Here is a 16,053-nt window from a genome sequence, read left to right as displayed (position 1 = left end):
TTACTGGGGTCTTGTTCTTTTACTGATGCAATTAAAACTGTGGAGGCAATTCACAGCATTCACCCACACTGAAGCAACTTAATTGAATGCGTCTCCTAAAGAGGTCTTAATGCTCTGTTTGCATAAAGGACAATTAACCCCATAAATCATGAGGAATTATAAAAAAAGCTGTTTTAATAAAGTGATTTATGGTTGTTGGAGGAAAAATATTTAAAAAAGATTAAATGTTTGGATTTTTGGGGACAACTTGAGCAAGCTGTGCCCTGTGGAGAGGTTTTATTTGCCAGGGTTTTTGGAGGGATAGGGGCTGTTTTTTTGTGTGGGAGTGCAGGGGGGGTAACAGAAGCGCAATCCCTCCCCTACCCTACCCTCTTTCTCTCCCCTCCTCCCTCCTCCTGCTCCCCCTGGCCGGCCGCTCTCAGACCATTGTTGTTGTGACTGCCGTCCGGAGCGCAGCAGAGTGCTGTAGGAGGGCTGGTGTGTGCAGGACGCAGTCTCTCTCTCATCCCTCCTCTCTCTCTCTCTCACTGTGCTGTAGACAGACTGAGGAGGCTGAGCTCCACATTTCTCGGCAGATCTCACCGGATAAACTCACAGCCTGGAGAGGAGAAGCGCTGCGTAAAGACGCGCGCGAAGAGTTCACGTTTTACGCGTCTTTATTTCTTTATTCTGGGATCTTTTTCCAACATTTTCAAAGCAAGAAAGGACTTTTTTTTGCTTTGGGTTTCTCTCCCTGCATGGATTTAGAGCTCTGAGCGGACTTTGCCCAGCGGATCCACAGCTCCTTCCTCCGCTCACGGCAGCTGTCGTTCACGTATGTTCCGGGCTCTCTTTCTTTTGATGGATTTATAAGCTCCTGGAGAAGGATACACAAGGAGAGCTCCAAATGAGGATTTCAATATTGAGTCGTATCGACCGGGACCAGGAGTGATCTCTCTCTCTCTCTCTGACTGGTGCCAGTCAGCGCTGCTGAGCGGACGGACCGAGAGGAAAGGTGGGTGAATACAGACGGAGACAGCTGGAAGGTCTCGGAGGGTTGTTGTTTCATTCATTTTCAGCTGCGGGAGTTGAGTTGCGGAGGGCGGCTTCGATTACCAGCAAAATATCCTTAAAAGTAACCTCATATTCAGCTCCCTAAAGCCTGAAACCTTCCCCGTTACTGAGCGTACAGTTATTAAACTGGGGGTCTGTTTCTCCTCTTACAGCATCGAACCGGTGAATTAAAAGCAGGTTTTGTAAATTTCAATCAGGAGTTTCGGGAGAGAAACGTTTAACTTGTGTTTTGCAACCCGCTCAGAGTCTCTCATTAGACATTGAACCTTCCACACGGACTATTTGTCAGGAGAAAAGTCTGTTTGTGTCGCTCTGAGCGGAGTTTGAACTCAAAATCACAGATTAATCCCCACATTCAGCTGCACGACCCGGTGCAGTACAGCTCATTTAATCCAACTTTTATTAGTTATTTATTGCATTGATTTTGATTTATGGATGAGTTATTGATCTACAGCACGCGTGCAAACACCAACAGGAGCTGCATTAATGTGAACCAACCTCAGTCCAACCTGCGAGGGCAGTCGGGGGCTTTAACAGCGCGCTCGGCTGCTTTATTAAGTGTGATTTTATGTGTCAGAAATATGCAGCACATCCGAAATAAAAGCCCCCACAGTGACCGAGGGGCAGGATACACTGGGAGTCTTTTGGCTCCGGCTGAACAGCAGCAGGGCAGCGTGCCAGCGGAATTAGCAGCAGCAGCAGGAGAAAAAAGTTTTCCAGTCCTTAATTGAGAAAGAATACGTTTCATTCAGCGAGCTGGTGCTTTAAACGGTGTGTGTGTGTGTGTGTGTGTGTGGGCGCGGTCTGCATGAGTGGAGCGCACGCACCGGAGTCTGGCGCCTGTGCGCAGTTGGCCCCAGAAAAATCAGCGCATTATTCCTTTAGTGTTTACAGTTTGTGTGCAGAATGAGGCATTGTGCTGCTTCAGTTGGATGTACAAATATCTTCATAGTAACATTTTTAAAAATAATAAAAGTAGGAGAATATTTCAGGTCCAGGTGATATTGAGGGATTTGACATTTTTCCTTAAATCATGAAACTTTATTGAGGGTAAAGTTCTTTAAATCAGAGGTTTTTGGACCAACGGGGGTCCTTGGGTGTGTTGATGAGGGTCCCCGGGAAAAGGAGGAGCAGAATATTTGAACTTTTATCACATTTTAAACTGGAACAATGAGGAGAGAAACTGTGTCTCAGAGGAGATTCCTTAAGAAAAAATCTCAAATTGGAGGTCTGTGGGCTAACTGTTGGGGGTCTTTGACATTAAAAGGTTTTGTAACTGCAGCTTTATATAAAACTGAGCAGTCAGACACACTTGTTTATGTTTAAAAAGAGTTAAATGAGCTGAAACAATCAGAAAAAGACAAACATAGATCCTCAATCCTGGTTCTAACTTTATAATTGTGAGAATTTGCTGCTTTTTCTTCTGTGTTAATATACTGAGTGTTGGACTGTTGGAGAGGCAATATTAGACATTTAAATCAAGAATATAACAAACAATATTGAGAATTATCCCCAAAGATCCCAATCAGTCCTCAGTTTTACTCCATAGATGAAGTTTAGAGTTGTTCTTTGGTATAAATTTAAGCTGCGGCGGCGCTCTGATGTTCTCCTCCCGAACCTGAAGCCTCCTCAGCTGCTGACTGGGCGACTCTCCTTCAGATTCTGTAGCTTCCTGGCAAGTTTCAAGTGTTTTTCTAGCGAGGGCCCATTATCCCGGGCGCTGAGCGGGCGCCGTCCATTGACAAACAACAGGCGGTAACAGCCCTGCTCCTTATTCATGACGCAGAAGAGCCTGGACAATGTGAGGCGGACGAGTGGGACAGTTAACAGGACATCTGGTTAAGAATACAGCTGCTCGCGGTCCAAACAGGCTCTTTAACCGTCTGTCTCTTTTTCTTTTGTGCACCTGGTTTGAACCTGAACAGAGACATTTGTGTCAGATCTCCTTCTAGACTCCAGTTTCTGATCCAGAGATAACGGTCTCTCTCTCTGTTTGGCTCCACAGGATCCAGATTTAGAGACTTTGTGGGTATCTGGAGCTTCCGATGCCAGCGACTGGAGTGTGAGGCCAATCTCAGGCTTCAGACGTATTTATTTCTGCCTTTCAACCACAAGACACACGCATGAGAAGATGGCGAGGGTCTGCACGTTCTGCGTTGTCCTGCTCTGTCTGATGGACGGAGCCTTGGCCAGAGCCATCGACGAAGGACGGACCAAAGGTAAGACCTGGATGATGACTTCTTACGTCAGTGTCGGGATGTGTGAGGCCAGATGGATGCTGGATTGTTTCACCTCTTCATTCGCCCCAGAGCAGTTTATTAAAGACCTTATTTAGTATTTTTTGTCTAGTTTGTCTGCCAAACTTTACAAGAGAAGCAGTGGTTTTTAAGGTGGAACTGCTTTATTCTGTGTTTGTAGTGGTTAAAAATAATAATAATTCTCCCATGATCCCTAGCTGCTAACACATTATCAAACCTCGTCTCTTTGTAATGGTTTTGATGTGAGAGTGGCAGAAATTACATATTGTACGTTTACTATCAGACTGGATCAAAGTTCTGAATCCAACAGCACCAAATATTTGATGTAACTACTTGTAGATTTGGAGATACGGCTCAGCTAGTTCATTAAGTGCTGTAAGGGAATTATAAAATCACTTTGTGGAGGTTTCAACCCTTTCCTTTTATTAGAAAGTGTTTGTTTCTTGGCGACCGCTGCGGAGGAAGCCAAGGTGACAGGAAAAGTGACAGAGAGTCTGTAGTCGAGTCTAGGAGTGAGTGAGGAAAGAAGAGGGGTAAAGGCTCTCAGTGTTTTTGCTGCTGTAAACTGCGCTACCTGATCCGTCCGAGGCCCCGAGGCTCGGAAGTGTAAATCTGCCTGGCTGCGTGCCAGCTGTAGAGGATGAAGAGCGGAGGAGGAGGGGCTGCAGGGGGGCTTTTTCATTCATGCTTTGCAAACAGAAGCCGATGCAATAAGTCAGCCATTGTCGGGTTTTAAGTTCCTTTAAATGTTTCCATTGAGTCGAGGTGTAATCAGCGTAATTGCTCAACGCAAACTCTCTTCAGACGGAGGGTTTTAATAAAGATGGTAGTGTGCAGATTGATGAGTGCAGACGTTGTCTCTTTCCGTCTCTGTGGTCAGGTGAGGCCCGTCGGGGGGGCTCGCTGTTTAGACAATGTGCAAGAAAGAGGAAGGGCGAGCAAAGAGGTCGAAGGAGTTTTAAGGATTTTAATATGGAAACTTTTTTTGTGAAAAAAAGAAAAAATATATCAGACACACACACACATACTGTATATGTATGTGTATATGTCATAATTCATGCCTGGGGGTTATTTAACAGGCAGCTGTGGAGGCAACATTTCAACTTTTATCTCCACAAAACAACTCAATTCAAATCCACTTTTATGAGCCAAAGTCATAAAAACTAAGCTTCCTTGTAACAACTTTATTGTTCCCAGTAGAACATATTATAAAGTAAGTCAGAAAGTTCAGTAAACAAGTAATTGTGAAACATTACAGCAGAGAAATTGGCATAAATTATTCAAATTATTGGTGGTTTTTTTTACTCTGTGTGGGTCGTAGGGTTGTGTATCTGACACCAACATGAGCATAAAATCTGAGTAAAACAAGTTTAGTGGGATCTGTATTTATCACCGTCCCTGTAACATCAACCACAGCCTCCAGTTTACATTTCCAACACGGCTGTCTATCAGTTTCACAATCCTCGATAACTGAGCGGAGACGGAGACATGGCGTCTAAAAGAAACAGATAAACTCCCCCATTGATGTCACTGAAAGGGTGAAAAGAGACTCCCGCCTCCTTAAAGATGAGTCCAACAGAGGGGAGGTGATGAGGGTCAGAGGGACCCACAATGCACCACTCAGACTCCCAACAGTCTCCTGTCAGGAGGGATGTGATGCAGAGAGACTTGTTCTGTTTGCTTTTATTAATCTATTTTCTGCTGTGTTGCTAATTTGATAGCTGAGAGAAAATAATTCCAGATATAATTATACATCTAATATGACTGTAACCGCATGCAGTAGGGATCTGACTCGTCCGGAAAAACTTATTTTAAGTTTTCTGCCACGTTACAGATTATATAAGCCTGCAGCTCCTCCTCGTCTCTGCAATATTAATGCAGGAAATGTACACAAAGCTTAAAGGAATAAGGTTGGCAACTTAGACTCTTGGCTGCACAGTTCAGTCGCAGAAACAGAACAGTTAATTGATTTCATAACGACAGCAAGCTGTTTGCAGTGTTAAAGGAGAACCGAGTGCCAGAGAATGCCATCTTTTGCTTTGATCTCTGCTCAGAATAAATGGGTTGGCATTTTTAAAGAGTGCATCTGCTGGTCAGACGAGGACGGTGCTGAGTTCAGAGCTCAAAGTGTTTGATTATAACATATTAACAAAGTATCTCTGAATGCATTTAAATCTGTGATGTTGAGCTTGAAGGTTCGTTTGTGATTTTAATTCATATTATCGACTTAAAGGTCCAGTGTGTAACATTTAGGAGGATCTATTGTCAGTAATGGAAATGTTTTCATTAGTGTATAATCACCGGAAAATAAGAATCACTGCGTTTTTATTAACAGAGGGAGCGAGTCCTCTTCTGGTGGAGTCCACCAGGTTTCTATGTGAAATATCCAAATCAAAGGAGCTGAAAATGTTTTGATAAAAGCAAAATGTGCTGCAGAGAAAACGAAAACAATCATTCCCATTAATTTTAATAATTTTGCGGGCCACCGTAGTTTCAGGAGGATGAGGGGAGGTTGTTGCAATTGGCTACTACAGTGCTAGATGGGTCAGGTTAATAGATAAGTGTAACAAAACGAGTAGTTTTATGTGTTTTTATTTTTAAAACCACAAACGGAAAACCCCAGAAAATTTCCGAATTTCTCATTTCAAAACAAAAATCCGTTGACAGCAAAGTTACGTTGACCTAGATGCCACTAAATCCGAAACACTGGTCCTTTAATAAGTATAATATATAGATTAATGAATATTATTACAGCTCTGTTACAAACACCACTATCAGTGAATCAGGAGGAGTTATAGTTATGGAAAATACATTAATTAACTCTTTAAAAGTCCTTATATTTGCCTACAGCAGGTTAAAATAAAGAATCAACCCCTGCTCCTTAAAATTAAAGCTGCAGCTTGAGGAGAACATGTTCTGCTAATAAAACAGAGAGAACGTATTTTAGTGTTCTGCGGCTGCGTTCCCGGGTCGGGTCATGAAACTCTTCATTGTCCCGCTCCGCTGCCAGCCCAGCCGGCTGGCCGACCGGCCGAGCGGTTTGTTTGTGTTGTGTTGTGTTTTGTTTGCCCCCTCGCCTCTGGGTGACAATTCACACTCTGCTGCGAGTTCAACTCCGGGGCAACGTCCCCGCAAGTTCATTAGCACGGCAGTAAATGTGTGTGTTCATCTGATGGTTTTACTGCACTCAGATTTGCTCCATTAGAGGAAAATTTGTGGCTTTTTTGGGATTCATATTCTTAATATTTGTGTGTTCAAGATGTTTCTTTGTATTTGTTTTCCTTTTGGCTGCTTCCAACATTGTGTATTTGTTCCTGAAAGCGTTACCTCTGCATGTACTTGCACTTCACTCCGACAAGGGAACAGATTGCCTTTTCACTAAGCGCTCGCAGGAAGCAATCAGACAGAAAATTGCCCCGGAAAATTGCTCGTTCTGAGTGACTGAGCAGTAAGTGAGGTCCACGGCCAGGGCGCACATATGCTCCAACAAGTCAGTGGACGAGCAGATAAATGGTGAGAGTGACCCTCTGAATGGATGGCACTGTGGCTGATGGTGACACGATAGTTGCCGGGTTATCGGGGCACTCTATCGCCGGTTCCTGGTAGAATTAAATGACAGCGGTTGTTTAGGAACACGGTGTGCTTCTGTTGCCAGACCTTTCAGAGGTAAACTGAAACCACCAGGGTGTGTTTTGACAATTTTTGTCTTGTTCACTCGGGGCGCTGTCAGACCAAGGAGGGTTGTAGCACTTTATTCAACTCTAGGCTCCTTTATTCTGTGAAATAGCTGGAATTCGACACCTGGAATCTGATTCTTTTAAACACAGTGTTGTTACTTAAGGAGTAAATAAGATTCATTCAGTTGAAAAGCTCCTAAAATAGGGTGCAAGGAGTCAGTTAGCAGCATGGAAGTCAATCTCAAAATTAGGTCAAAAGCACCCACAGGATCTAAAATTATGACTAATTTTCTCTTTTTCATCTCCACCCTCCAGATCTTCCGGTATCCAGGCCTCTGATCGTTCCAGGTTACCCAGAAAACACCACAGGGTTGGTGAGTGGTCAGGCGAAGCTGGTGTGTAAAGTCCACCGACCAGCATCCACAAAGGTGCAGTGGCTGAAGACAGAGGTCGGCGCCCCGGGACGCAGCCAGGGAGGACTCGTGCCTCGCGTCCGAGCTCTGACGGTAAGAACGAATCATGATCTGATCGCTCTGCTCGGGCTGGATACACCATATTTAAAAAAGTTAAAATGATCTCTCCTCCTCTGTGCAGGCCCTGCAGAGCAACGCGTCCAAGGTGAACACTTTGCACCTGTCCAACATCACTCTGGAGGACGCGGGCGAGTACATCTGCATGGCCGAGAGCATGCACGCAGGGCAGACGGTGCAGGCGATGCAGTCGGCGTGGCTGGAGGTCCTTCCTGGTGAGACATTGTCAACATTTTGGTGTTTCTTACTAGTTTTTGTGCCATTAACTTTTATCCAAGGTGCCCTGTGTGACTATCACTACAATTTAGCATCTATCTAAACACACTATTTTCTAACCTCAACTTTTCCCTTCAACAGGTACCATCATTTCCCGAACTGTGGATCTGACTGCTGCTGAAATCCCCTCAGGTACATTTTAGAAATGTCTTGAAATATTGACGCTCTAAAGCAACTTATACTGCTGTAAAAATGTAGGAAACAAGCATGTAAAACGCCATGTAAACGGCGGTGTCCTCCTCCCCAGGATGGAATGAACTTCTCTCCCTTCGCTTACATAGATCTCCAGTGAACCTTCACCGCCCCTCAGATTTACTCTCCGTCCACTGTCACGCTGCAACATGTTCATTAGCTTCAGTCCTCCACAATCCTTTTCTTCTTCTTTTTGGAGTGAGCATGATAGGGAGGGAGTCTGCAGGAGGGGGAGGGGGGGTGTGGAGGAGGGTTGGTTTGCTTAGGCCTCCTGGTCTCCATGGTAATTTCATTGTGTGTGTTTGTGTGGGGACGGGGGAGGAGATAATGGGGTTGAAGAGGTGAAGGTCATAGTTGAGGGGATGGCTACTTGCTTTAGAGGGATAAAGAAATGACCTGCTGACTGTCTGTAAGAAAGTATAAAAATAAAAATTGAGAAGAAGACGCGCTAACACCTCTTGCGCTGATGTTTCAACAGATGTTCTCGAGGACCTGAGTGAAGACACCACCGAACATCTTCTGTTGGAGCCGGGCAACGTCCTGAAACTGCGCTGCGACATGAGCACCCGACCCGGCATGGCGGTGAACTGGTACAAGGAGGGAGGTCGGGTTCTGCCCACGCCTCGCATCCAGATCCGCGGCGCCATCATGGAGATCACAGACGTCACCTACGAGGATTCAGGCGTTTATGTTTGTGTTCTCCGGGGAACCAAAGAGGCTGTGAGGAACTTCACCATCACTGTGGCAGGTAGGGACGCTGACATTGTTAACTAACAGTTTTTTTTAGCTAAACAGATGCTAAAATTATTCTTACAAATAGGTAAGGATCTCCAATATTGCTGCCAAAATGTATGTTAGATTAAATTTGAGCCAAAACAATGTTCAATTACTTGGTTTGTTCATTGAAAGAAAACTAATAACAAACAATTTGAATAACTGGTAAATCTTTAAACTAAACTTAATTTAGCAAATATGTCAAAAAGTCACTGGTTGCTGCTTTTCTGACTCCATATAACTGGTTTGACAAAGCAAGCGTGTACCTTTTTCATTAGGGCGTGAAATAGTTGGGTCAACTTGGGCTTCGGAGTGTTTTTTCATATTTCCTTAATTTAAAAAGTGTCATGTTTCCAGACTCGTTGGGGTCGGGGGACGATGACGAGGATAACGGTTTGGAGGACTCGTCAGCTGAGATCGAAAACGACCAGGTTTACTTCTCCAGAGGTGAGTTGCTGCTTGATTACTAGCTGCAATCGTTATAAATACTCAACCTCCAGGCTTCATCAGAGCATTCTGGTTCATTGGCTCGTCTTTGTCCATACAGGACCCTACTGGACCCACACCCAGCGTATGGAGAAGAAGCTGTATGCGGTTCCTGCAGGCAACACGGTGAAGTTTCGTTGTCCAGCTATGGGCAGCCCCATGCCAAGCATCCGCTGGCTCAAAAATGGACGTGAATTTAGGGGAGAGCACCGCATTGGGGGCATCAAGGTGAGGATGGCAGCAGTTTGTTAACCTCCTGATGATCTGAGAGCTTCAAGCGATACTTGAGTTCGGTCATTAGATGTCTAATCACACTGATTATTTTTTTTGCTAGCTGAGACACCAGCACTGGAGCCTGGTGATGGAGAGCGTTGTGCCGTCGGACAGAGGAAACTACACCTGCGTGGTGGAGAACAAGTACGGCTCCATCGCCCACAGCTACGTCCTCGACGTCCTGGGTAAGAAACCGATGATTCAGCGCTATATGGCAACGCCGAGTGTGTGCAAGTCTGTGGCCTTGTATCTTGTAGTTTTGAGGGTGTTTTTGTGTTTGGGCCTTATTTTTGTTTTGAACAACAAATTAAAAAGTTACGTCATAGATATGGGTTGAATTACTGACAGGGATTATTCTTTAAACCAGAATTTCAGTGCTTTGTGATCTGGCTGTGTGATCAGCAACAGTTCTTAGTAAAAGCATAATGACTTCAGATAAAAGCCTGCAGTCTCAGAGAGGGGATAACCAGGGGGGTTGAGCAGAAGGTGACAGGGGTGCCTGGCATCACCCGTTGTGAGCAGGATGTGGACGTTCAGGCGTCCACACCAGTTTTCTACCTGACCTGTGACGGGGGATTGAGAAGGGCTGCGGTTTGTTTGTTCATTTGTTCGCTGTCCATCCACCACGGGGTCAGTTTCCGTCCCCATCAACGGGGGGACATGACTAACGAGACAACTAACGAGATCAGAGAGCGAGAGTAACCACAGATCAAAGAGAGCCCGGCGGCCAGCTGACAAAGAGCCACGCTAATGGAACCGATTTCCTGCTCTTTTGCCAGCATACAAACACATTATAGGTGACAGCGACAACTGCTGGGCATTTTTTAGACATTTGTTTACAAAGCATTCATGTTTGCCAGCTGTTAAACAGCCAAAATATGTAGATGTTTTTGTCCTGCCTACATGGACTCCTGCTGAGAGGGGAATGAAGATTGGTAGATCAGTTAAATCTCTATCTCCATGTCCCCAAATCACCCAGAGAAGAAAATCTTTTAAACTCTGACTGATCTGGAGTTTAATTCTCATCTCTCCTCTGATTTCTGCAGAGCGTTCCCCACACAGACCCATCCTGCAGGCTGGACTACCAGCCAACACCACAGCAGTGGTGGGCAGTGACGTCCAGTTCCACTGTAAGGTCTACAGCGATGCCCAGCCTCACATTCAGTGGCTCAAACACATAGAAAGGAACGGCAGCCGCTACGGTTCTGATGGGACACCGTACGTTCAGATCCTCAAGGTTGGTAGCACATAACTGGTTCTACATCTACAAACTGATTTTCCATCATAAACACTACCATCATGATAAATGTATACTAACTTTTTATGTCACTTCTGTGTTGTGCAGACTGGCAGTCTGAACATGTCAGAGGTGGAGGTTCTCTACCTGTCCAAAGTTACCATGGAGGACGCAGGAGAGTACACCTGTCTGGCTGGAAATTCAATCGGATTTGCCCACCAGTCCGCCTGGCTCACCGTCATCTCAGGTAAAGAACAAACACAGCTCACTTACACTCGGACTTTGTTGGAATTTACTTATATGCTTGAACACTTGCACCACATTGACCCTAACCTTTTCACAAGGGTAGAAATATTTTTCCTAAAACCTGTCCCTTCTCTTCTTGTAGAGGAGGAAGCAGCAGTCGCTATGGACACCATGGAGACCAAGTACACCGACATCATCATCTACGCCTGTGGCTTCCTGGCTCTGATCATGGCCATTGTCATCGTGGTGTTGTGTCGAATGCAGGTCCATCCGAGGAGGGAGCCGTTTGACGCCCTCCCTGTCCAGAAGCTTTCCAAGTTTCCTCTTCGCAGACAGGTACATCATAAAGTCTCTAACATTTGAAAGTTTGTACGAAGAGTGATCCAACCACATTTGAAGTGTTTCAAACCTTCTGGTATGTTCCTGAAGGCTGATGACTAAAACCTCCGTTTCTGTATCTCTTCCTTCAGTACTCAGTGGAGTCCAACTCCTCAGGGAAGTCCAGTGCGTCTCTGATGAGGGTGGCTCGCCTCTCCTCCAGCTGCTCCCCAATGCTGGCTGGAGTCATGGAGTTTGAACTGCCCTACGACCCGGACTGGGAGTTCCCTAGGGAGAAGTAAGTTATCTGCAATTTAGAAACACTTCTGTGATCATTTGCAGAGTTGATATTTTGGAAATGAATTACACCTACTCTTACATTTTAAGTGATTATGAAAAGTTCTGCCCCTTGCAAATAGAGTATTTCTTCACTAAGTTTAGTTTGGCTTCTGGGATCCAGACTCATTTAAACATTGTAGCTCTCGCATCATGTGGGGACCTAAAAGGAAACAAGCCCGCAACCCATTTTTGGCTCTACCCAACCTGTGTTTGAGGAAACCAGAGCCCCAAATTATGGATTTGTACAGTTTTCATTTGGACATTCTTAACTTTCGCTGTTTCTCTCTCTAGTTTAACGTTGGGTAAACCTCTAGGAGAAGGCTGCTTTGGTCAGGTGGTCAGAGCGGAGGCCTACGGCATCAACAAGGACTGTCCGGATCCGGCCACCACTGTGGCGGTTAAGATGCTCAAAGGTAGGGAAGAAATGATACAGACACAAAAATACGAGCAGCCAGACGTCTGGTGTCTGTGTGGGGGAGGCGTGCTTTTCTAAATAAGATATATTTTCTCGCTCAGATGACGCCACAGACAAAGATCTGGCAGACCTCATCTCGGAGATGGAGCTGATGAAGGTGATGGACAAACACAAGAACATCATCAACCTGCTTGGAGTTTGCACACAGGATGGTGAGTTTCTGATTTAATCTTTGTTTGTTTTATTTCTGTCCAGCATTTGATCTGGATAAACTGATGGTCTTTAATGATCTTCTTCTCTCTTTAGCTGACAATTAGAGCAATTTTCTTCCTTGTTAACCCTAATTATGACACACACCCTTTTGTGGAGATAAAACAATGCCTTTCCTTTACCTACCTCCCAAAGACCCTTTTTATTGCAAATTGCAACAACCTAATTTAGTGAGTGTTTCAACTATGGTGGTCCAAAGCCTTCAGGCTAAAACAACAATAAAAACAATCCCTTCATCGTCCTTCAAACTGTTTGTTTTCCCCCCTCAGGCCCTCTGTATGTGCTGGTGGAGTACGCCTCCAAAGGCAGTCTGAGGGAGTACCTGCGCGCCCGGCGACCCCCAGGCATGGACTACACCTTTGATGTGACTAAGGTGCCTGAAGAGCAGCTCACCTTCAAAGACCTGCTGTCCTGTGCCTACCAGGTTGCCAGAGGGATGGAATACCTCGCCTCTAAAAGGGTATGTTCAACTCAAAGGGAGGAAATTACTTGTAGCAGGAGAAGAATCTGAGACGGTATCCGAATCTCTTTTTGGCAAGTCTTGGCAAGAGGAAGATTTGATTTATTGATCACTCAACTGATTTACTCTGTTTTATGGAATATCTTTGCATTTCATACTGTTGGTACTATAAAACAAGTCATTTGAAGATGTTCGATTGTGTTCGGGGAACTTTTACATTGCGAGCCTCTGCCTCCTGTGGGGATGCTTCCGTATCATCAGACCTCATCACAATAAAATGTATCCACAGGGCAGGAAATACAGCCACCAAATGAAACTTGGATAGTAAAATGCTCAACATTTGTACACTTTGTGAGCTGTATAAGCCCTGAATGGGCTGTAATAACCGCCATTTGGTGCTGACTTACAGGGAATTGTGATTAGGATTTGTGTAATTCAGTGTTTTTGGATTCAAGCACTTGGCCTTCAGACCAATGAGTTTGGTCCAGAAGGGTCTGGCAGCACCAGTCTTCCCCCCTCAGTTCTGATCTCTCTTGCCATCTTCTGTGTCTATCCCTTTTCTTTCTATCCCCCCCCCGAACCCCCCCATGTTTTTACTCCTTTCATTTACCCAGCATGCACTCTGTCTGTGTGCTTCTTATCAACACGTCTCTTTGTCTGCCAGCCGGTGTCTCAGACAGGCATTCCTGAACAGAGAGCTGCCGCAGCTTCGGCCCTGTTTGCTCTTCTCCATCCATCTGTCCGTCCCTCCGTAGCAGGGCTTTGTCCTTTTTAGCGCTGCCATAAATCTGTTAGCAAACAGGCAGCAGAGCCGTCGTCTGGGTGTAGGCATCAGGTTTCTGGCTCTACGGCCTCCTAAGAATGCAGGAGCCTGAAACTAACCCTCCATTATGGGGAGACCCACAAAACCGAGACTGGTTCATTTCGCACGTCCCCACAAATCCCACGTCTATTTCGAATGAAAACCAAAATAAACTTAATGACATCCATTCAATGTGGGCAAAAGGGGCCTTTCTTTTTTTCCTCCCAAAGGGTTGTTTTTACTTCAAACTGCCGGGTTTCTATATAAAGACATTTTAATTTTGTTGCATTCTCTAAAATGAGGCACCGTGTGTTGACTTTAGACTCCAGAGTCTTTTCATTTTTGGAGAAAATCGGCAGTGAATCATTTCTACCTCCGTGTTTTTAAGTGATCGCTCCAAAACCACAGCTGGAACAGACAAAAACGTGTCTAAATTCAATTTCATGAATGTAAAAACCTTCGACAATGAGGTTTTGTTCTAGTTTAGCTTTAGAGCTGTTGCATGTTTGTTCGTCCTGGGAGAGTGATCCCTCCTCTGTGGCTCTTCTTGAGGTTCCTTCCATTTCTTTCCTGTTAAAAGTTTTTTTTGGGCGGTTTTTACTCAAATCAGCATCTAGGAACATAGGGTGTTGAATGTATTTTGGGTTATATAAACACAATTTGACTTGACTCGTTCAAACTGTTCTACCAAGACTGTAAATTTATACTCCTGAGCCTTGTCAAAAAGGACATAAAAAATGACAAAAAAATTATGCATTCAGCCCATTCTCCAAATTAAACATTAAATCTCCGAGCCCATTAACCAGGACTATTTAAACATTATGCTAATCTTCTAATCTGGAGACCCAGCAGTTGGCCTTAAGCTGACTTTAGAGGTTTTGTGTCAGTCTTTAATTCTCTCTCTCTCTCTCTCTCTCTCTCTCTCTGCAGTGCATCCACAGAGATCTGGCAGCCAGAAACGTTCTGGTGACGGAGGACAACGTGATGAAGATCGCCGACTTTGGCCTGGCCAGAGGAGTCCACCAGATCGACTACTACAAGAAAACCACCAACGTGAGTGACGCTTTCTAGCGGCTTATTTTCAGGAATAACCTTTTGCTGCTGTAGCTTTCAGAATCAGAAATACTTTAATAATCCCAGGGGGAAATTTCGGGTGGAGATCTTAGTTTTTTCCAACAAATGAGAGTTAAATGAGAAGCTCAAATATTTGTGCATGTAAAATATTTGTTACGAAATAGACTTAAATGTCAAACAAGTAGAACATCAGACATAAAGAGGTTCTCAAAGTGATCAATAAGATATCCTGTTGATATCAATCAAACAAACTTCACGTCAAGACATTTGGATTGCTAAAAGGTTAAAGTTGAAACTGGTTGTTTGTACCTTCTCCTCAGGCAGGTTCCTCCTCCTGCTTGGCTTCAATATTCCTCAAGACAGATGTCTGATGTTTTCCTCTGATTGGCAGCAGGCTTAATGGGACTTAATTAGAAAAGAGGGGAGACAAGGAGGGGGGAGGGGGGAGGATGGTGAGGAAGGAATGAGCCGAGCGTGCAGCGACAAGAGAGGCAGAATTTGGTAGAAAAAAAACTTGTAGAGCGAAACAGGAAGAGAAATTTGCTGCTGTGGTGAATGATGATCTAACGTGTTCGTGTTCGCTCTGCAGGGACGGCTGCCGGTGAAGTGGATGGCACCAGAGGCGTTGTTTGACCGAGTGTACACGCACCAGAGCGACGTGTAAGTTCAACTTCTCATACAGAAACAAACAAAAGTGCACAACAACGCAACACAGAAAAAAACTACACACAATTCAAACATCTTTTGATCTTGTCAGTTGACCCTTTCTAAGTCACGCCCCTTTTTGCTCTGTGCTCCAATAAAAGTGGAGCAAGCCTTGGTCAACTTCCTGCTTTCCTGTAGATATGCTATATGCTAAGCTAATCTGTGTTTAAAAGACCACCACATTAACTAGTTAGTTAGTTAAAAAGTAAATAAATGTGTTCTGATAAATAAATATAAATATCGTCTTCCCTCTCCTTTCGTCCGTGCTCAGGTGGTCGTTTGGCGTTCTGATGTGGGAAATCTTCACGCTGGGCGGCTCACCGTACCCTGGTATCCCTGTCGAGGAGCTCTTCAAGCTGCTGAAGGAAGGACACCGAATGGACAAACCCTCCAACTGCACACATGAACTGTAAGCAGGAAGTCCGATATAGTCTTTATACTGAAGTCACAGACTGTCTGGATTAGTTGAAATAATTGCTCTGTTTTTATCCTCGTAGCTACATGATGATGCGCGAGTGCTGGCACGCTGTCCCCACCCAGAGACCGACCTTCAAACAGCTGGTGGAGGAGCTGGACAAAGTGCTGCTGTCCATCTCCGACGAGGTAGGCGCCGAACACACACACACACACACACACACACACACACACACACATCCCTCCTATGAAAT

General features: G+C 44.8%; 1 protein-coding gene across 1 annotated transcript in view; it reads left to right on the top strand.

Annotated features, from left to right (window-relative positions):
• The first annotated feature begins 480 nt into the window (after window positions 1-480).
• The window catches only part of fgfr4 (fibroblast growth factor receptor 4), a 17,130-nt gene continuing 1,557 nt past the window's right edge, over window positions 481-16,053 (top strand). The window contains exons 1-20 of the mRNA XM_035666632.1: window positions 481-994; window positions 3,059-3,272; window positions 7,304-7,494; window positions 7,583-7,733; window positions 7,876-7,926; window positions 8,465-8,734; window positions 9,118-9,207; window positions 9,308-9,474; window positions 9,581-9,704; window positions 10,566-10,756; window positions 10,865-11,003; window positions 11,145-11,338; window positions 11,473-11,618; window positions 11,951-12,072; window positions 12,176-12,286; window positions 12,614-12,804; window positions 14,537-14,659; window positions 15,270-15,340; window positions 15,657-15,794; window positions 15,883-15,988. Of these exons, the coding sequence (XP_035522525.1) occupies window positions 3,185-3,272; window positions 7,304-7,494; window positions 7,583-7,733; window positions 7,876-7,926; window positions 8,465-8,734; window positions 9,118-9,207; window positions 9,308-9,474; window positions 9,581-9,704; window positions 10,566-10,756; window positions 10,865-11,003; window positions 11,145-11,338; window positions 11,473-11,618; window positions 11,951-12,072; window positions 12,176-12,286; window positions 12,614-12,804; window positions 14,537-14,659; window positions 15,270-15,340; window positions 15,657-15,794; window positions 15,883-15,988 (2,664 nt within the window). The 5' untranslated portion in view covers window positions 481-994; window positions 3,059-3,184. The remainder of the gene's footprint in view (window positions 995-3,058; window positions 3,273-7,303; window positions 7,495-7,582; window positions 7,734-7,875; window positions 7,927-8,464; window positions 8,735-9,117; window positions 9,208-9,307; window positions 9,475-9,580; window positions 9,705-10,565; window positions 10,757-10,864; window positions 11,004-11,144; window positions 11,339-11,472; window positions 11,619-11,950; window positions 12,073-12,175; window positions 12,287-12,613; window positions 12,805-14,536; window positions 14,660-15,269; window positions 15,341-15,656; window positions 15,795-15,882; window positions 15,989-16,053) is intronic.

This window comes from Morone saxatilis, unplaced genomic scaffold (assembly GCF_004916995.1).
Source record: "Morone saxatilis isolate NCDOM2014 unplaced genomic scaffold, NCSU_SB_2.0 Contig20, whole genome shotgun sequence".
In the NCBI taxonomy this organism is placed as follows: Eukaryota; Metazoa; Chordata; class Actinopteri; family Moronidae; genus Morone; species Morone saxatilis.
Note: the sequence above shows the minus strand (reverse complement) of the source record. Positions and strands in the feature narration are given on the sequence as shown.